Source organism: Chenopodium album, chromosome 13 (genome assembly GCF_948465745.1).
Source record: "Chenopodium album chromosome 13, dcCheAlbu1.1, whole genome shotgun sequence".
NCBI lineage: Eukaryota > Viridiplantae > Streptophyta > Magnoliopsida > Caryophyllales > Amaranthaceae > Chenopodium > Chenopodium album.
The window spans coordinates 22,456,363-22,478,788 of record NC_137846.1 but is presented as its reverse complement, the minus strand read 5'-3'; the positions used below and the strand labels follow the sequence as shown (position 1 = coordinate 22,478,788).

General features: G+C 38.5%; 1 protein-coding gene across 2 annotated transcripts; it reads right to left on the bottom strand.

Moving 5' to 3' along the window:
* Positions 1-900: 900 nt before the first annotated feature.
* LOC145574699 (uncharacterized protein At2g38710-like) lies at positions 901-9,329 on the bottom strand. 2 transcript variants are annotated; one of them, XM_081632549.1, is made up of 5 exons: positions 9,014-9,328; positions 7,183-7,302; positions 4,082-4,196; positions 3,169-3,262; positions 901-1,358 (listed from the first exon to the last, which is right to left on the bottom strand). In XM_081632549.1, the coding sequence occupies exons 1-5, from the start codon at positions 9,115-9,117 to the stop codon at positions 1,153-1,155; spliced, it is 639 nt and encodes a 212-aa protein (XP_081488675.1). In that variant the 5' UTR covers positions 9,118-9,328; the 3' UTR covers positions 901-1,152. The 2 variants fall into 2 exon arrangements, with proteins under 2 accessions (XP_081488675.1, XP_081488676.1); XM_081632550.1 differs by lacking the exon at positions 7,183-7,302 and having other exon boundaries at positions 9,014-9,329.
* Positions 9,330-22,426: the final 13,097 nt, after the last annotated feature.

Sequence of the window (22,426 nt, the reverse complement as noted above, 5' to 3'; positions counted from 1 at the left end):
CCAGTTATCCCTCGATTTCATTTTCTAGAAAAATTCCTCTTGGTGTAAAATAGAAGCAACTTCTTGCTGGAGGTTTTTTTCCAAATCAAACAGAAAATCTGAAAAATCAGTAGTCCCCTGTTTTTTCTAAATTCCTTCAATACGAGCTATGAATCTATGATCCTCGCCTTTTTTTTTAAAAAAAATATTTCAAACATTTTTATTCCAATTTTAAAAAATGGGAGACATATTTACCAGTTTTTCAAAAAAATCAAAGTCAGATTTTTCCCATTCCAAATTCATTAAATTGACAAAAGATGATCCAATTCCAAGCACCACATGGATTCAAATTTGAAGGGTTTGGGCTTTGGAACGTATTTGGGGTGGATAGATTTAAAGCAATGGGGCAGTGGTCTGAGGATAATCTTGGTAAGACTCTTAATAATCCTGATGGAAACAAATTCAACCAGTCCACAAAGGCCCAAACACGGTCTAATCTTTCAAAAATAGGCCTAATTTTACACTTGTTTGTCCATGTAAATTTCTGACCAGAGTATCCCAAATCTACCATATTACAAGCAGACATACAGTCAAAGCCATATCCCATCTTCTATTCACAGAGCCATGTTATAACAGAAAAAAAAAAAAAAAAAAAAAAAAAAAAAAAAAAAAAAAAAAAAAAAAAGTAAAAATCCGCCTTTCATGAACAAGCGCCATACAAAATACAGCAATAATCCTTTGTACATCCAGGTATATAGCACATATACTACCAAAGTACCAAATGCCTTGGTGTTTTGATTTGTATTGTGTAAACTTTTACTTATTTATGCCAAAAAAAAAAAAAGGCTATTCAATTTGTGAGGAGCATATTAGAAACAAGTCAGACAACACATGTAACAAGTCATTTGTGTGACAACTTAATGAAAAAAGGGCTAACAGCCAGTCCAACTTTTCATTCAGGAAATCAATAATAGAAGATATTGGGGCAGAAGAACACCATAGCTATCTCAATGAGGAGGTCAATTTCTAATGTTCTCTGCCCAAAATTTAAAAATTCCAAATAAGTCACCAGCAATGGCTTTGTGTGGGTTGAATAAATCACATTCCAACCGAAATCCTATGAATTCAATCCTTTAAGAGGAAACAATTCAAATAGTAAGCCGTATGGAACTGTTAATAGGTGCCAGGCTTTAACCCATTAATAGTGGGCACAGCGCCTCGGGTGTTCTTCACATATGCAATGTACTCTCCATAGTGCATTGTAAATGCGGTACTCTGATAGCGAGTCATTCTAATGCGCTGCCGCACTGAGTCTGTGATTACACCATTGTAACCTGCCTTTCGCATCAAGGAGTCAATAGCCTCAAGCTTTGTCCAACCTGAAAGGCATCATTATATCATTATATCAGAGGAAAAATAGCTTCCTTGCAGGCTTAACACTTCATTATGTATGCTTGAAATATGAGGAGTAACATTTTTCAACTGCATATACATGGAAAGCTATAATATAAGCTATCAAAGTCAGCTTCATGCCATCACAGAAAAGCAACACACACCAACAAATTCCAAAGGTTGAGGCAAAAACAAAATAGAATCTAGTGAGACCTTATCAAATATGAATCTTCATGAGTCTGACATGTCTAAAAATACTTTCATAAGTTTCTATTATTCAGATGTTTCAAAATCTCCAGGATAAAGGAGCATGTACCTTAAAGTGTGCTTTTTAAGAATAAACTCTTTAGTCATATATAAACAGATGTACATTAATATATTATCAATGCAAGCGCACACAATCAAATGAAAATATCAGTATTATGCCTCCTCTCTGTTTCCCTGCAGGCCTAGAGTCGTTTTAATCATGAAATCTCTGGCTGTTACAAATCCAGAGCATTAAAAAATTCTTAGATACTCCCAGATTATATTGTTAACTGTCATTCTCCAACAACTATTAGTCAATTAACATTCAAACAATAAGTTCAGAATCAAATATATTGTTTCACGACCTTGCAAGGCTACAACAATCTACAAACCACACAGAAATATTAAAATTTTCAGGTATTGATGCATGGCATCTAACAGAAATAGAACTGTTAAACCTTAGAAATTGTGAAGGTTAGGTATTAAATATATGAAGAGCCAAAAAAAGTGCGCAAGGCACAAGAGGAAATTGATGTCAGGATCTTTGTATACTGTCAAAATGGGACTGCCACTTTACCATGACTAGCAAGATCAAGTGTCAACTAATTTAATATTCGTAAAACATATACGAAGTATATGAAGCATGAAACATGTTTTCTGGAACTAACACATTAAAGCCAACTAACATAATCAAAATACTGAAGCTGAATATTTCACACCAATGTGCTTTATAAGCATGAATGAAAGACATAAACAAATAAGCTCGCAACCATCCAAGATCCAAAAAACCCTCTTGTTTTAATAACACCCATATCAGGGCAGAAAAAAAAATATTCACAGATTGACTACCAATATCATGAAAATGCGAAGGACAAGAAACAAAACTAAAAGAAAGGAAAAAACAGCAAGTAAAAATCCTACTCTTGCTGGCCTATGGGATCTGAAGAGGCATGGTGTACATAGCCTTACCCTTAGGCTTTAATTATCTGGAATTCTTACACAGAAAATATTTTGAAATCAAGAACCTGGTAAAGGAAGTGCAGTAAGTAAGGTAACACAGTAATTGAATTTTGCGGAGAGAAAGGGGATTAACAGATTACTTGACTAGAACTAATTAAAACCCACAGCCTGAGGAGAATTTTCATTAGCCTAATATGGGATTGACAAATAACAAAAGATAACAGCCATCCATGATGACAAATTACCATGGCTATGAGATTGAGATTGAGCTTGAGCTTGAGCTTGAGCTTGAGCTTCAGAGGCATCCTGCATAACCATTTTCTACGGACATTGAAGCGACATCGCCTAATCTTAAATAGCCACTATCTAGTGAACTAAGCAAAAGTATTTTGTGTCTATGGGATGCCACCACAAGTCCACAACTTAATTCAGATAATAAACTTTGACTTCAAAACATACAAGGCCAAGCAACTATTGATAAGATCACCTTCCAGTATATGTTGTATTTCTAGTTGAATATCATAGCAAGTAATATCTATGGATCAAAAACAACATTACAAACTTTATTTTGTTTAAAACAATACAACCGACCTTCATGTGCAGCAACTTCAGGTAAGTATGTGGCACTTCGCCGGGTATTGTAGTCAGGATCAGTAAATTCAATTATTATACCATGCTTTCCTACCTGTCAGAAGAAAGCATCACATAGCACCAACCCAAAATCATTTTATACAATACCTAAGGAAAAAAAACTACCAAACATAGTTAAGTGACAATATCAATTGGAAATTTTTGATAATTCCTTGTCATACAATACTATCATTATATAAATACTTACAAAAAGAATGCAAAATTCATATAAAACATCCCCCTGCCCCTTCAATAAAAAAAAAAAATTAAGAAACATCAAGATAATTAAAGCCTAAGGGTAAGGCTATGTAGATACACCCATGCCTCCAGAAATGAACGATGCAGAAAGAAAAAGGTGGAAGGATTGATTCAGGATGTCTTATATTTTGACCACATAAGGTTGGCCACTTGAAGCAAAAGTAGTACTTGAAATAACCAACAATTGATAGAGCTAAACAGGTTTTATAATTAGAGGCCCCTCCTAATCCCAACAGAAACATCAGCCTTATGTTACTCCCAAAAGCTAACTTCTAACAAAAATAAGCTCATCACGGGAATTTTATTGGCAATTGCAAAGATAAATATCAGGTTATAATTCCTATAAGCTAGTTAGCCTAATAGTTACTCTCTCCACATTAATCATCACAAACAATCAGCAAGTTCAACCATGAAAAAATCCTTTGTATACATAGATAGATTGGTCATTCTTGACATCAGCTTACAATAACAACAAAAAAATTAAAAAACTGCCCATCTATATATATTACCTAAAAGTTTTGAACATGAACAGATTATAATGATAGACCACTACCCATAATCAAATTTATAAGGAAACCATAAGTATGACAACCAAAATATGAGGAAGAACACAAACCTCCCAGTCAAGGTGGTCAGCAGCAGTTTCATATTCTGTCAGTATTGAAACTGTACATTCTAATTGGGGTAGTTCTTTAGCTTGAATTGGGGGGAAACGGCGATCTCTAAGTGCACTGTGACATAACATGCACATAATTTAGACTGTAGAATGGCAGAAGAGAAAAGAGAGAAAAGAGAGAAAAGATGGGAAAAAAAATCTGCATAATAAACTGTACTAAAAACTAAGAGAAGTGAGCAGAAATAATTGACAAAGATAACAAAGTGTATAATTAGTAAACACCCCAATTCAACAGTTCTAAATTCCCTTTTTGCAAACATAATAATTTCTATAAATAAATGTATTATGTATTATTTCCTAACATAATAAGTGTTGGCAATTGAAATCTCCAAACTACTGCCATTTTATTTCATCTCTCTCTAAAGATACTATGAAGCTAGTGCCTCATATCTATTCGCATCAACTTCTCCAAAAAAATATGGACCATGTATTATTTGACTTATTTTCACTTGTTTTACTAAAAAAAAGTACATATAAGTTCAAACAAAATAAGTTTAGATAAGTTCTAATAATGGTTGATTAATTCTATCAACTAAAATAAATTTTAATGAGGTATAATATGTCAAGAAAAGTTTTGAGGTAAGTTAAGTTAAATAAGATAAAGTAATATACATTCAGATAAGTTCAAATCAAATAAATATAATGCACCCTAACTCTGACCCTTTAATGAAGGATCCTAAATGTAAATTCCAATGAATGATCTTTACATGTAAATTCCAAGTTTCAAGTTACACTTCCTCTCCAACTACCAACTAACGTGATCTCCTAATTTAGTACTCGCCTACTAAGTGATGTCTACTAACCAAGTTATAATCTCTCAACTTAAATACTCCATCCGAGTATCTGACCTTAAATAAAAGCCTCAATTTCATTGGACAAATAATTTTAGGAGAGGGATTGTAGTGGGATATTGTTGAGTAAAGCTAAACAAAAAAGAAAGGTAAGGGCATAGTTCATTGTTTTTAGGGGAATTAAGATAAAATATAGTGAAGTTAAAGGGGTTTTGTTGGTTAAAAATGAATTAAAAAAAAAAAAAAAAAAAGCACATAATAGACCCCACCCAAATGAAAAATGGGGCTTTAAATAGGGACGGAGGGGGTAATAAAAGTTGCAATGAGCAGTTTTTAATTGCAATTGGCAGGGAAAGGAAAAAAAATAAATTGAAGTGGAGAATATGACTATAACTTGCAAGCATCAACAAAAAGGAGAACACCTCAGTTCCACAAATCTGAGAGTAAGTGTCAAAGTCTAACAAGGAAGAAACACAATATATAATCAACAATGACCATTTTGTGTCATAATTCATAAACAATTCAAGTAAATTGCAATTAAGGCAATTTACAAAGCTCATAAAAAGAAAGTGGGGTGTTAGCTCATAAACCATCAAAATAAGCTGATTTCGTTACTAGGAATGGGCATAATATACATGAAATATTAATACAATAAACTTAATTTCTGTAATATAACTCTCAAGTATAAAACTATGTCATGGAGTATTAAGGCAGCATACAGTACAAAGAGGCACTACAAGTAAATGGCAAATAAGGAGAGAAACAAGGCCATATCATGTTTTTCTGTGGACAGTAGCTCTCACACTGCAGGAGAATTCACCAGTCAAACAGAAACATTAGTCACATGGCTTCCTCTCATGTCAGTCTGAACTTCTTGTAAGGCTCAAGTGAGGCAAATTCAGTTTACTAAAACACATGAATATTTTGGAATTGAAGCACACCCCAGCCCCTCAGGTTGCTCTTATTTTGCACAAGAGAGCTATATTCATCCATTTGGATTATAAATGAACATAATGATCTACAAAACACTTTATCTAACACTCCTTTCAAGAATACAGATAAGGTGGGAAAGGCATCAAAATGAAAATAACACCACTGGGAGAGATATATATGTGGCCATCACTATCAGACTCCGATTGCATAAACAGTCACAAAGATATAGTATCTACTAACCAGCGTCTTTCTGTCTTGAAGGCATCAAAGTAACTCATAGGCATATCGTTAAGTAAATGCTGCTCTACAGAAAATTTTTAGCTAGGTCGTTAAGTACTCACTCCGTTCTTTTTTATTCTACTCATTTACTATTCATAAGATCAAACTAAAAACATTTTGACCATTTATTACTACTCATACACAAAACAAAAACTATCAAGTGGGATCATGTTAGAATTGTGTCTTTGTGTGGTATGTAAATATCTATTTTTCATAATTTGCACTAGTACGTAATGAAATACTTCCTCCATTCCAAATTAGATGACACGTTTTGACTTTTGATGCTATTCACAAACTCTACTTTGACTAGCTTTTGTGGTTTATAGATAAAAAAACATAGTAATGTAGGATCTTGTTAGATTCATAATGTGTACTTTTAAAATATCAACTTTTTTTAATTTTTACTTATTGATATGATAATTAGAGATATTTACAGAAAAATTCTTGCATTATGAAGGGAGTACAATTCTGTAACACCATTTCAAAGTCAAAAAGCAATATTCTTAATCAAATGTAGTTATTCATAATTAAAACAACTATACGTACATAATTTATATTTCACATATAATTTTTTTTTAAAAAAATCACAAGGAAATTTAGTTTAGAACCACTAGGGTTTTTTTTTTTTTTTTTTTTTTTCACAAAACAACAAGATGTTTAAAGAGATTTCATAAAACTCTATGGAGTATATAGACATCCCAAAAATAAAAGAAGTGCATAAGCATAGCAAATACAACATGTTGGACTTTGGAAAGAAAGAAAAATAAATCTTACTTCTGACCCAAGAAATTCAAATGTTTTGGTTAGACTATTACTAAAACAATTCTAGCCAAAAGAAAAAAGAGTGTAGAATGAAACAAAAGCAGGCAGCACACAAGAATAATTTATTACTTTCTGTTATAAGCACCTCAATTTAAAGAAAGATTTAAGAAAAAAAAAAAAATACAAGCATAAGAAAGCAAAAGGAATCAAGGTGCCTAAGGTTTTTAGCAATATCATGTTGAAATCCATCAAAGGCACATAAATTCCATACAATACCTAGTAAGAGCATAGTCTCTAAAACCGTTGATTATGGCGCGGGCTTCAAGAGTTCCTATGCAGCCACGAAGGCGAGGCTCACCTCCATTAACCACCTTTTTCCAAGTTACAAACAAAGGGCTGCATAGAGAACCACAATCATTTAGTTCAAAACTCATTGACATGCTATTCCCACTAGTACTTGATAAGTACTTCCTCCATTATATAATAGGCATATAGGCCACATTTGATTAGGGGTGTGTGTAAAATTGTTGAGTTAAATTACCATAACAAATTGTCACAAATTAAATTGTTGCATTTCTACCACACCAATATAGCACAGCTATAGGGCATTTAATTATTTTGGACAAAATAAGTTTAAGCATTCTACACAAAATATATATATATATATATATATATTCCACAAATAACTTTATTTCGAGCAAATAAGAATCAACTAAAACAAGTGCAGACAAGATAGGTCAAATAAAACAAATTCTTCTTTATAGGTAATACAAGGTTATTTCGATCTATTATTATTTTTATTTTTTTCGGCCTAGAAAACATATTGAGGCATGCAAAGTGTATCGTTATAGACTTGCTAGTTATTGCATTTAAAATCAACTACAGAATTAGTAATAATATTTCATATATAATATGACAATATGACATAGCCATCAAATAACCAACTAATAATGGAGAACAGAGAGCACCACCAATCTATTGAACAAGGTGAAATCAAGCATATGGGAACATGAATTATAGTTTCTACTATACAAGCGTAATCTACTAACACATACTTAACCCCTTGTTAGACCCAATCTTAATTTTTATTGACCGGACCTAACTTCAGAGATATAGTAGATGAAGAGAATAGACTAACATAAGAAGCCCAATAGCCCATTTACATAAAGATAGAAGTCAAAGAGACCCAAGACAGCAAGTTCAATGAATTTGAAAAGGAGGAGATAAATTCAAAAGAGGATAGAGGCGCCAAAGGAGGAAATACATATCACAAGGGGAACTACCAAACCACGATCAGATAACCGTTGCCAGATATCTCTATAAAAGCACAATGAAGGAGCAGAATTGAGAATCATATCAATTGCTTTAACAATTTTCTTTTGCTTTCTTAGTTCTCAGAATTCTAGGCTTAGTAGCCTAGCATTGGTTTAGCGAAAGCAGTTAGTAACTTTCGATTGGGATTAATCATGGAGGTAAATTTCCCTCCTTCGGTCTAATTCAATCGTCAGTCTTTGTTCCTCTAAAAGGTTTCCTACTTGTACTTTGTGCTCTAATGTCGATTAGTCATTTGCTTTTTATCTACAAAGTTCTTGTTGTTTTGGTAATCATACATTGCTCGTACACTAGCAAGGCCTCTAACTCAAAGTTCGGTAGTTTTTAAGGGCATACCCCCAATGTATTCTTGCCTTTCGCAAGGGAATCATTGACTTATTTGCATTTTTGCACCAACACCCCTACAATAAATAATGCTCCACTCAATTTACTTGTACAATACTCATTTGTAAAAACTATTAAAAACAAAAATCCAACAATCCCAACTCACACCATTCCACTTGGGTATTATTTCCCTTAACCAAATTACTAACTACAGTATATTCCAATCAAAATTCAATAAATACAAATCATAATTAAAAAAACCACTAAACAAGAAAGACATGCAAAAACTGTATCAACAATTCATGCACATAATGCATAATACATAAAAAAAAAAAAAAAACAAATATCATTATTAATATTGTTATTAATATAAATTAATTAATTATGATCAATTAATTAATAATTAATATAGAATAATGATTAGTGAAAAGGAAGAGAGAAAGGGGCATACTGATCACCCTCATCGAAAGCAGGAGGGGGAATTTGATCGCTATTGTAGTGAGCAACAAGTGTGTCAAAACAGTACACAGCCATCTCCTTGTTTGCCGACACCATTTTTTTTTTTTTTTAAATTCAATTCAATTCAAAAAAAAAATTTGAAAATTGATGTTAAAATTAAAATAAATTGAAGCAGCTCTTTGAAATTGATGAAGTTAGGTTTAGAAGAGAGAGGTTGAGCTGCCTCAAACAATGGTGGTTGGAGGAAGAAAGAGGCGTTTTCCCCTTTCTCACCTTTTGTTTTTTTTTTTAGTATTTCAAATAAATAATGTTTTTTTTTTTCTTTTTCTTTTTCTTTTTTTTTTCCTTGTATTTTTTTGAGGAATAATAATGGAAGAAGGAGAAGCAAGCAATACGGAAAAAAAAGAATAAGCTTTTGTTAGAAGCTTTCTCCTTCCTTTGTGCTATGGCTATGTTCTATTTTTTTTTTTATTTTTTTTTTAATCTAGTTAAATATTAATCTAGGGTATGTTTATATTTATTGAACTGAATTGAACTGATTGGATCTGAACTGAACTGAACTTAATTAAAATTAAGCTGAAGTGAATAGACCCCTAGTCTATACACTAATTTGAAACATACAAAATTATCTAATGATATGTAATTAGGTTGGTATTAGTATGCACTTTTCAAATATGAAAATTATGGAAATTAAGATATTCAATGATAAATAAGAGCAAATTAAAAGATAAAGATTGATCTGATTAGAAATGGTGTAGTCGGATATGGTTTGATTATTTTTAAAATAAGTTAATGTCAAATTAAATAAGTTAAAGCCTAAGAGCAACTCCAACGGCAAGCTAATTTGACAATTAGCTTGGCATGCCACATAAGCTTTTAAGCTAATTGTTATTGTAGCTGCTTTGAACTATAATGGCTAGCTACTAGCTTACAATTTAAATGAATTTCACCACCTTAATCAAGTTTTTATATTTCATTTTATTGATTCTGTTTTGGGTGTTTTTGTCCCTCGGGAGAGCTACGGCTCGAAGACTGGTTGCACGCGGCCTGTACCTGCAAAACAACGGAGATTCCGGGTGATGGGAGTTCCGCCTCCGACGGTCAAGTTAGTACTTGAATATGAGTAGGAGAAGGTGCGGAAAAATGAAATGAAATCTTCTCGGATTTCGAGATCAGGTGTTTCTCTGATGTAAGATAATGTAGGGTATGCTGTAATAAATTGTAGATGCCCCAAAAATGGGAGGAATCTCCCTATTTATAGGGTCATTGGGAAATGTGCCCCTGATTAGGTCACTTTGACCTAATTCTGCTGGGCTGCACCGTATTACGACTTTCTCGGGATTTGGGCTGCACCGTATTACGGCTTTCACCGGGAGAATCTAGGAAGGACACGTGTCAAATGGAAATTGGTTCAATTCGGACCAACCGGAGTATGACACGTGTCAGGACATGATTAGCCCACGTGGCATGGGTAAAATTACCCAAAACATTTGCCCCTCACAGATGTGACGTTGCGTGCCACGTGGCATCTGTGACACAAGTCACTCAGCCATAGGAAATAGTAATAAAGTATTTTTTTTTAAAAAAAGTTTAACCTTTCACATTCCGAGGAAATTAATAGGATGCCCCTATTTTTTACCCCTCTATAAATACACGATTTACCCCCCTTATTTTGGACGTTTCCAAAACATTCTAGAGAGAGAAAATCACTGATTCTAGAGAGAGACTCTGCCGTCTGTGAACACAAGATCTGCTCATTTTCCGCTTATCTCAGCCGGTTTACAACCGCCTGTGCCCCAAGCAAGCAAAGTCAACTCAAGCTGCATCTGTCGGTCATCACCGTTTTGCCCCCTTTCAGAGACAAACGTAAGGTACCGCCTCTACCCCCTTCAGCTCATTTACATTTGCTTCAATTCATTCAATAAATGGACTCATCACCAACACACATGGCACGGCCTAGATTAGTAGTCAGCCGGTCTCCTGGTACGGCTGAGTCTAGGACTGGGAGTGCCGGCTCTGGGTGTATGGAGCAATTTTGTACTCCTCAACCGACCATCTATGTGTCTGTGCAGGACACGATGGCTAGAACTAAACAGACAGCCACCAAACGGCGTCGAAGAGACGGTACTTTGGAAGTGCCGTCTAATGAGGTAACCCTGGTTGAGGGGTCAGAGAGCAATGAAAGCTCAGGGGAATATTCCCCGTCTAGGATTCCTTGAACCCTAAATGACACAATCTTATACGATGAGGGTAGAGACGGAGAGGGAGCCGTCTCCTAGATGGACCTTGATGAAGCTGGCCCCGAAGATAGAGACGGAGAAGAGCCTGCGTCGGGGTCAGTTGGCGACGAGGGAGACGGTGAAAGCTCCACCTCAGGGTCTAGCCCTGAGGATGATAGTGATGCCCCTCTTTCCCCGCTTGAGGATAGTGAGGTCGAAGAGAGGAAAAAATGGGAAGAAAAGGATGACCCCTTTCAGATCCATATCTCCGCCAAAGACAAGCGGGCAATGCTAAAGGGCATTGAAAGCTTTGTAAAGAAGCGGCCCCTGGGGAATGGACATACTATCCAGGTGCCGCCTGAGCTAGGCACCATCTCTTGGAAGGATGACCAGGAGAATGCCAATACGTACTTTGGATGCTATGAGGCGGCATTCCTAGCAGGCCTCCGGTTTTCGCTTCACAATGCTATGAGAGCCATACTCAGGGGTTATGGCCTAGGCATCTGGCAACTCTCCTCAAATTCATGGGCTAACATTCTGGGATATGTTGCAGCCTATGAGATGCAAAACTTGAATCCCAACTGGGAGGCTTTTGCACACATGCACTATCTCAGCCGCAACCCAGGCGGTTGGAGGGCGTGGTACACCATGACCACCCTCCCTTAGTATCAAATGACATTGGACAAGGTGTCCAAAAATGACGGTTGGAAGACCCGTTTCTACGTGCTGTCTGCCTCAACCCATCGAGAGAACGGGGAGCTGCGCCGGTATAATAAAATCCCGACCTATTAGGTCGCAAATGTGCCCTTCCCCGGATCTCAGGGGATGACTATGACGCTATCATGGAAACCAAATTTTTTGAGCTCCATCCGGAGACACTCTCAACCGGGGACGTAATAAAGGTCCCTAATAATTGGATTCCCATGTGTGCATGGTTTAGAGATGAGGCGTTTGTATCCGCCTGTGGGCTTAGCACGGTGTTTCCAAAGCGTATGTTTGATATACATCCGGTTTATTTCCGCTTGTACTATTGTTAGCCAATTATGATTTTGCACTAATCATGTGTTCATTATTTTTGCAGAAGAAGCTTTGAACATGGTAGCTGACGAGAAGACTCCCAAGCGGTCCTCTGCACAAATCCGGAGAGACCTGGCGGAGGCTAAGGCCTCCAAGCTGAAGGCTGAGGTAAAGAACCGTGTAGCTCCTTGCACTGTTTTTCCAACAGGCATTGCCAGTTATATATTTAATACTTCTTTAACTGCAGGGTGGAGAGGCACCTAGGTCCTTTACTAAGAACCTATTTAAACGGGGACGGGATGAGACCGCCTCCACCCCAACCAAGCCTGTAAAGTTCGCCAAAGCGGCTTCAGGTAAGACGGGCCCCGAAGGCTCTTCTGAGAGGAATCTCCTCCCCATTGGGGGGAGAAATGTTACCATCGGGGGCTTTGGAGTGGGATTTGATATGGTCCCATCCGGCCTCTCTGCGCCTATGGGTGGTGCAATCCCATAAGCTCCTGAAGGTAAATACAATCCCTTCGAATCTCCGCCTGAGTTGGGATGGCCGTTGCGAATGAAATCTCACTCTCAACAGACTTCTTCGTTCGACAGCCGGCATCAAGCTGGTGCCGCCTATATAGCTCACTCACCCCCTTTCATATATGGTGCAGATCAATCCCCCCGATGGCTGGACGTCCAGGCGCATGCCCGGTCCATGCTTGCAGCCGTCCCCAAGAAGGAGAAGGATGCCATCCCGGGCATTGAGACGTTCAATGTTGAACGGATCACTGCACTCCTGTCTGAGGTATACCTAATTCCCCTTTTCTAGAACTAAGTATAATATATCCCGCATGATTGACACCGTTTGTGTCTGCAGGCCATGCTCAGGGTTGATGGACTCAAACGGCTATATGCCTGGAAGAGGGAGGAGGTAAAGAGAGCCATTAGATCAGTTAGGGATTCTCAAGATATTGCTGAATATCAATGTACAATTAATGAACTTGAAACAAAAGCCGAATTGATGCAACAGGCGGATCAGATCAGGAGTCTTCAAAAAACCCGGATGAGGCCAAGGAGAAGGCCAACACGGCTGAAACGAACCTCAAGAAGGCGGAGGAAGACCTCAAGGCCTTGCAGGGTGCCTCCCGGGAGAATCTAAATCTCAAGGCGGAGGTTGAGAAGCTGAAGAAGGATGCGGAGCGAGTCCAGATGAATATCAAGGCAACAATCAAGGCGGAGCAAGACCGCCTGATTGCTGAAAATGAAGCGGACACCGACGCCCGAATGAAGATCGCCTGGAATGCTCTCTACCCCAACAAGGACTATGGTATGTGGGCTCTGGCTTTTCAATATGCTGAAAATGTAGTGTATTTAAGAGAGAAAGGAGAGCCGGAGCCCGAGTCCTTCGAGGCCTAGGCAAATAGAGAGCTTGAGGAGCCTGCCAAGGAGCTCTCTGAAGAAGGAGAAGTCATTGAGGAGAACCAGGCGGCCCAGCCTTGAATTTTCTGCAGCAGTATGCCAAATTTTTATCTTTTCCGGCCTACGTGCCGGGTATTTGCATATTTTTACCGACTAAGGAGTCGAGTGACAATTTTTATTTTCTTTGTCTCGGATGTTATCCGGTTAACACTACTATCCGGTTTTTACTGGCTTGAATGAAGTTTGCCGACTGAGTCGGCTTGCTGAATTTGCTGATTTTGTTTTAATTTTTGCACATAAATTATGCAAATTTGATTTTGATTTTTGAATTTTTACCTAACTTTTTAGAGCATGCAGCAATTCAGCAATTCAAATAGTGTACCAGCTATTCTTGCCCCTGGCGGCTGTGTAGTTGGTTTCAGTACTTCTTTGATTGATTGTCTTTGGAATGTTTGATACTTTAAAGAGTATGGAATGTTCCTAAGTCAATCAATCACAGTAGTGATTGCCCCAAACCAAATACACAGCCGTCCACAGAATCAATAAGTAGCCGTTTTACCTAATTTGGGAGTAGGCTGGATCAAAGCCTTATTTCCCCTTTTTGTTGCATTCGCATTTCATATCTTTGTGAGCCAGACGGGAACTTGTCGCCTGACTGTTAATGGAATAGGGAACATATTGTTCTCCTGCTTGATGGTCCTCAGACGGCTTATAGGCCATCTGGGGTGCCTGCAGTCCATTGCACCTGGTTCGTCTGCCCTATTGGGGTGACAGGTACAACTCCGTTGAATAGTCTAACAGAGAACTTCAGTAATTAACCGGCTGATGTCACTTGACATTTGGTTTTAATCTTAATCATTCTTTTAGACTATTTTGGTCAGACAACTATGAGTTAACCGATTAGGTCGTTCAATCTTTGCCATCTGTATATGCTGGTAGAGCAAACGATAGAATGCCCTCTGCGACGATAATACCTAGAGGGGCGTCGCCAGACGCCATACTCATATTGGAGCAGACGAATTTATAAAATAAATTTGCATCCGGCCATTGGCCTCAATTTCAGGTTAGCCGCTAGGTATTTATCCTAGCTTATTTATTCAATAGACCATCTGTGATTTCCACAGTTGGTAGTAGATTGTTGCGCATGTATATACAAAGCAATTGGAAATGAAAAGCAACTTTCCATTGATGGGCTTTTTATTTACAAAAATTTACAAGTCTCAGAAGTAGTACTTTTTCAAGTTGTCTACACTCCAAGTTCTAGGAAGCCGCCCGCCGTCTGGGATTTCCAGCCGGTAGGTGTCGTTTCTCACTTTTTCATAGATCTGGTAGGGGCCTTCCTAATTAGGAGTTAACTTTCCTTGTTCATTGGCCCTACCGGTTGCCTCCATTTTTCGTAACACAAAGTCCCCAACTTTCAAGGGTCGTTTGTGCACTCTCTTGTTATAGGCACGAGTCATTCTCAGACGGTAAATCTCATGACACAAGGCGGTATTGCCCCTGTGCTCTAGCCGCAAGCCTCCCAGTCTGCCTCTTCATCATATAGCATGACTCGTTGAGTCATCTCATAATGCTCGATGAGCAAGACGGCTTCAGCTCCGTAAACCATGAGAAATGGGGTTTCACCGGTTGCCCCTTTTTCTGTTGTCCGGATGGCCCATAGGACATGAATTAACTCTTCAGCCCATAAACCACCGGCTCTTTCAATTTTCTTTTTGATACCATCTAAAATGAGTTTATTGAAGGCTTCAACTTGGTCGTTTGCTTGGGGTCGACCGACTAATGCAAAACAATGTGAGATCCCTTGATCTCCCAACCAAGTTTTGAGCTGAGGCGTCTCAAATTGAGGTCCATTATCAAATACCATGGATATAGGTACCCCAAACCGGGTGATAATGTTCTTCCATATGAAGGAGATGACATCCTTTGTCTTGATGCCTTTGATCGCCTCTGCTTCCACCTACTTGGTGAAATAATCAACAACCACGAGAATGTAGCGCTTTTTTCCTGGTGTAGGCGTATAAGGACCTAGAATGTCCATGCCCCATTTAGCAAACGGGACTGGGTTGTGGATTGCCGTCAGGTCAGTAGCCTGGCGATGGATTAGCTTGCCAAATCTTTGACACTTATCACATTTTTTAACAAACTCAATGGCATCTGACTTAAGAGTGGGCTAGAAATAGTGCCGCTGGCTCTGACGGCTAGGGACCTGCCACCTGCATGAGAGGCGTAGTATCCCGCATGCAATTTTTCGAGAACTTCTCTCCCCTTTTCTGGGGTAACACACTTCAATAGAGGCTTTAGTAACCCCGCCTTGAAGATTTCTTTTTCTCTCATCTCGAAGTTTGCAGCACGTTTCTTCAGCACGGCCGCCTCCTAGGGTGAATCACGAAGCGTGCCGTCTGTCAGATACGCCCGAATGCCATCCATCTAAGTAGAACTTCGGTCCAACACTCCAATTGGTTCATCATCAGATATGCTTCGCTTTTCCATCACTTCCCAAAATACTGACCGAGGCGTATCGCAGGAGGCGGAGGATGCCAATTTTGACAGAGCATCCACCTAGTTGTTTTCAGACCGGGGACTTGACTTAGATGAAATTGTTCAAGTGTCCCACCTTCAGCCTTGACCGCCTGCAAGTATTTGATCATAGCCGGATGGGTGGCTTCATACTCACCATGGTATTGGCTAACAACCAACTGAGAATCTAAGCAGGCGTCAATTTTTGTTGCCCCTGCCGCCTTACACATGCGGATACCGGCTAGCAGGGCTTCATATTCTGCCTCATTATTTGAGGCTTGGAACTTGAACCGCAGTGCATATTCATATTTATCTTCTTCCGGAGATTGACAGATAATACCTGCACCACAGCCGTTCATAGTGGAGCTCCCGTCTACATGCACCTTCCAAACCTGATCAAGATTGTCCAGAGCAACCGGCCTTGTCATTTCGACAATGAAGTCGGCAAACGCCTGACCCTTCACTGCCTTCCTTGGTTCGTAAGTGATTTCAAGACTTTGCATTTCAATAACCCATTTGAGCATTCTGCCGGATGAGTCCAAAGTTGTCATTGGCCGCTTGAGGGGTTGATCTATGTAAATCACCACTGGATGTGCCAAGACGTATGGTTTCAACTTCTTAATAGCCATGTAAAGAGCAAGGCCAAATTTTTCAACCATGGGGTACCAGAGTTCAGCATTTCTGAGTACATGGCTAATGAAATAAATCGGGAGCTGAATACCGTCTCTCTCAGCAAGGAGAACGGCACTAAGGGCATGATCTGAGACAGCTAGGTACATGTAAAGCGTCTCCTTTGGCAGAGGGCTAACAAGCCTCGACAAGGAGTCTAAATGTTCTTTTAGCTTCTGAAAGGCCGCCTCAGTATCATCTCCCCATTCAAATCTAGTCTTATTCCTGATTCCCTGGAAGATGTAAGGGCACTTGTGTAGGGAATATTTCAAGCCATTAACCCCAAGCTTGAACCCCACTGTGATCATACGCTTAAGCATGGTGGCGTCCAAAGGAAAGAAAAGAGAGCAAAAGAGTCGCCAACAAGTTTTAGGAACTTGTAAACCGTTCACAAGGTGAAGATTACACCCCTTAACGATCCAGGAGATCGTCAACTCCAAAAGGTCTTGAACCAAATAGGGTTCGGGGATGAGGGTACAAATCCAACCTAAAAGAGATTGAACCTGCCCTAATAATAGGCCTCTACTTTATTCTTCTCGTATTCATGTGCGCTTTCTGACTAACATGCAATCAACAGATTAACCCTAAACCTGTTTATCTATGTTGGTTGAACTTAATGCACAAATAAAACTATTATTGGTGATCACTTGAATTATAACCATATTAGCCCTAAACAAGATTATTAATTATCTTATTAAGCGCGATTACAAGTACAAATTCCCTTTAAACATGCATAAAAGGCGTGATCAAGCAATAACAATGAATAAGCATCAAGCAACATGATATTTACAATAATCATAACAATTATAATCATGTTAATAATAAAGCTTAAATATAATAGCAAGATCCTAGGCATGATACTAACAAGATTAATAACAAATCCTAGCATGTCACTAAACAATAAAAATCAAATCTTTAGCCCTAACATGATATTAGAAAAGAGTAAAAGGCACCCTAAACATGATACTAGAAAGCAATAATAACATCCTAACATGATGCTAGGAATTAAACAAATTTAAACATGCTTTCTACAAGAATAGAGCAATAAGATTACATACTTTGATGCCTTGTGTCTCTTTCTAATAACAAAATACACGCGTTAGTAACTTCAAGGAAAATATAAAATCAAACAATTAAATTAAATAATTAAAATAGAGATTTGGGACCAAACCCTCAGAAATTATAACCTTTCACATCTAGGGCGAAGGCAACTTCGAACTCGGCTAGGTGTGTCTAGATCTCGTGAATGCGGAATTCGTAAGAGGGAAGGTTAGAAAAAGAGAGAGAAAGCTTCTAGCTTTAGAGAGAAAGATGATTGTAAAGATTAAACCGGGCCCAGTTTAGTATTTTGGCCATAACTTCCTCATTATTCATTGGAATTGGGCTTATAATATATCGTTGGAAAGTTCTTTGCAAGCCCCATCCAACTACACTATTATTGGACCCTTTTTGTGGACCAAACTAAACTGGATTGGCTGTCTTCATAAAATAGAGTTGGTTTCGAAAACAGAAAGAAAGAATTTAATAAAAACCAACCGCAACATGTGACCTTTCACACTTTCACCTTATTCGATAATCATTCAACGCAAAAGGTATTCATCACTGGGTTTGGTTTTGGGGAGACACATTTGGGTGTCTACAGAAGCCCCCACTTTGACCGAGTTTGGAGAAACGCATGTTTCGAAAACGAAAGTCAAAGTAGCGATAGGGACGGAGAATGATTCAGAACGTTCTGCGATCCCAAATCATTCTTGTAACGCCGATACCTGCAAACTAGCGTTAGTTAAAACAGATAAAAGAGTTAAGAAACGCGTATCTTGCATCGTCGAGCACACGTCTCTGAAGTAACCGGTTTGTTGTGTTTTGTTTTGACGACCTTCCACAAGCTAGAGAACGCCATCCCGCTTGAAGACTGCTACGCTTATAACTGCCTCCAATTTCTGCTGTGATAATCTTCCGCAAGCCAGGGGACACTATTGAAGATTGCTTCGCTTGAAACGATCCTCTTCCGCTTTGTGACCGTTTTCCACATCTTAGGGAACACGATCGAAGATAACTCCGCTTGAAATCACCTTCAGTTGTTGCGATAATATTCCGAAGAAAATTACCGAAGATCAACGCCTGTCAATCATTAATGCTGCTTGAATTTTGCTGTTGATGCTTTGGGTGATGACAATCCTCTTTTCTTTAGGAACAATTGTCAACACGACTCTTGTATGATGTATGACAATCCGATCTAGGGAAAGTTGTCAATGCCACGTAATAATCCATCCTTGGAAATGTTGCTACGATGAAGCGACAATCCGTATCTCGGAAAATTTGCCAAAATCCAATTTTGGGAAAAGTTGCCAATGCTTCGTAACAATCTGTCATAAGAAATTTGCTACGATCGACAATCCACATCTTGGAATATAACTCTCGAAAGCAATCCCCCTTGGAAATTTGCCAACGCTATGCGACAATCCTTTTAGGAAAATATTGCCACTATTGACAATCCGCGTCTTGGAACATTTGCAAAAAAAAGAGTCGACCGATAATCCACTTCGGGAAAATTTGCCACTTAATGAAATGAATGACAATCCACGTTGAGGAACCTTTGCCGAAATTTATGATGAGTAGAGACCTACGACAATTCTTTGGGAAATTTTGCCATAGGGAACTATGTGTATGACAATCCAATCTCGAAAATATTGCCAAGGATTTGATGCATGTATGACAATCCGAACTTGGAAAACTTGCCAAATAGAGAAAGAGTACGACAATCCATGCTTGGAAACATTGCCAATTTGAGATGACAATCCAATCTTGGAAAAATTGTCGATGATTTGATGAATGTATGACAATCCGAACTTGGAAAAACTTGCCAAATAGAGAAGGAGTACGACAATCCACGCTTGGAAACTTTGCCAGAGATGACAATCCAATCTTGGAAAAATTGTCGTTTAAGAAGAATGCGCGACAATCCACTTTTGGAAATATTGTCAGTTTGGGATGACAATCCAATCTTGGAAAAATTCTCATAGAAGTGCTTGCTTTTGAACCGATGCCTTGGTGCTTGTAATGAGCCAATGTTTAGGCACTTAAGCTAAGTGAGACGATCGTCGTCAGATCAATCACTTACTGCGATTGTAATCGAGCCGACTACTAATCATGTCAATTTTCTTATAGAGGCTAACTGGCGTACCAATGAACCCGAAATTGCTGTATGAGGTCCGCATAATTTAACATGGGGCCATGTATCTCATTGCTGCTCCGGCGCAAGCTGGAAACCGCTGTTGCCGCGTCCTCGCTCTGTCGTCAGGCGGCATATTTTGTCACCAGGCGACAGCCTTGTCATTTGACGTTGGAGTCAGGTTTTCATTCGCGGTTTTTCGAAAAAATCCGAGAATGTTCTTGCTCACTGAAATGTACCTGCATTTATATTTTGGACTATAGGACTTTGTTTATCTTTCTTTAGGGTTGACCTAAGACTTAGTATTGCTTGACTCGACGTGTAACTTGATGTACTCAAATCGACTCGTGTGGGTAGACTTAACTCGATGTGATAACACGACATGACTCAATGTGTACATGACTCGTTTGTGCATTGTAATGTGATCGTGCAACTCGAAAATGCAAAAAAAAAAAAAAAAGCAAAAATTTCCATTTCCGTCATTTTTGTGGAGGATACCGACTTTCTCCCGAAAAGAAAGACGTGAAAAAAGAAAGAAGCGAAGTTGTTTAAGGTGCATATTGAATGAGCTTATTCCGTTAACGTTGTCTCTCACAGTACAAGGATTGTAACATCTTAGACTATCCTGGTTGACTCGATAATGAAAGTATTTAGGTAACTTAGGCGCGGAGGCTAAGTACTTCATACTTTGTGATGCAATGATGAGTGATGAGTGATTTTGTTATGACAAAGTATACTCCAACGTTGTGTTAAGATTTCATGACGAATGGTTCCTAAGGGAAAGACTATTTGGTCATGTATCTGTGTAGTGTGTGAAAGTGACACTAAAGTTAGGCCGCAAGGGCTAAGTGTGTGGAAAAATATTTTGAAAAGAGTCAAATGGTGTTGACTCTTAGGCTGAGTAGGCTAATAATGTAAGGATCAAGCCCCCAAGTCTAGCTCTAAGTGGAAAAGGATGAGCATTGGAAATTCTTAGATATGATCAATTGTGAACGTAAATGTGAATGCATTTTTATTACGGCCGCACCCCAATGTGAGGTTGCCTACGTATCCGTTAGGAATCAGGCCAAACGTAGCTCTAGCCGAACCTCGCACAAGTGTGTATACCTCAAAAAGGTCTTTTAAGGATTGTAACGTGGTTAGGCTAAAGGTTTGAAGAAGTAGGGGATAAAGGCTCAACACCCTAGGTAAGCCCCCAAGGTGTGCAACCTTGCTTTTGAATCTTTGTATTTTTATGCTTGAGTGTTTTAACTCTTTTTTTTTTATAAGTGTGGGCAATCCCGATCATGCGGTCTATCACTCACTTGGCATTCATGTTTCTTAGGCACGGTACCGAGCACTCGATAAGAAACGCAATCTGAGACGTGTTCATATCAAAGACATGTTCATGTCAAAGACATTGGAACACTTGCCCTTTTGTACACTTTTATTGTTTCTATTTTGCTATTTTAATCTTTTGAAGTCACTCAAGCTTTTTATGAAATTGAAAATTGCATAAGTTGCACACCATCCCATCCCAAGGTTAGGTAGATATGGGTTGAAAAATGAAAGGTCTATCGTTAGACGAGGCTCAAAGTGGTTTATCAAAAAAGGATTGCATATTTGAAGGGTGAACGGTGATATGATGTGGCTACAAGGGGTGCCTCAAATCATTGGTATACCTTATGCTTAGTTCGAAGTTTCTTTTTTTTTTTTAATGCAATGCAATGTGATGATCACATGAAAGGAAACAAATGCTCATTTTATTGAAGGGAGAAAAGAAACATACAAAATAATAAAAAAAATCTAAGGAAGAAGGTGCCTATTGCTAGACTTATTGGGGAAAAAAATAAAAAAGAAATAGAAAAAGAGGTCACGAAATCTTGTCGTTGATGTTCGCCTTTTATCTTGTGTCGTTTGTTTCAACATCACCCAGTCTTTTCTCTAGCTAGAGGTAATGGGATCTTGTTTGCTTCTATGAGATCTTGAATGAGATTTTGAAACCTGTAGCATTCATCGGTGGTATGACCATTTCCTTGATGGTACTTGCAATAGGAATTGGGATCCCATCTTGAAGATCGCTTTTCTAGCGTTGGATCTTCGGTAGGGCCAATGGGTTTGATTAATCCTCGATCGTAGAGACGATCGAAAGCAGCATCGTAGGTCATTCCAATGGGTGTGAACTCTCTCCTGGGTTTCTTTTTATATCCTTGATTATCCATAGCTAAGACACCATTATTATCAAAGGTGCTAACATTGTTACTAGAGTGGGCGTTTCCAGAAGAAGAAGGATTGTCGTTCTTGTTTCCTTTCCAGCCACTGTGGTTACTATCATTAGTAGCTTTTTGCTTTGCAAGGTCATCTTCGATTTCAATACCGATATCATAGACGGCCTTGAAAGTATTCAAATTATGTTGATACTTTAAATGTT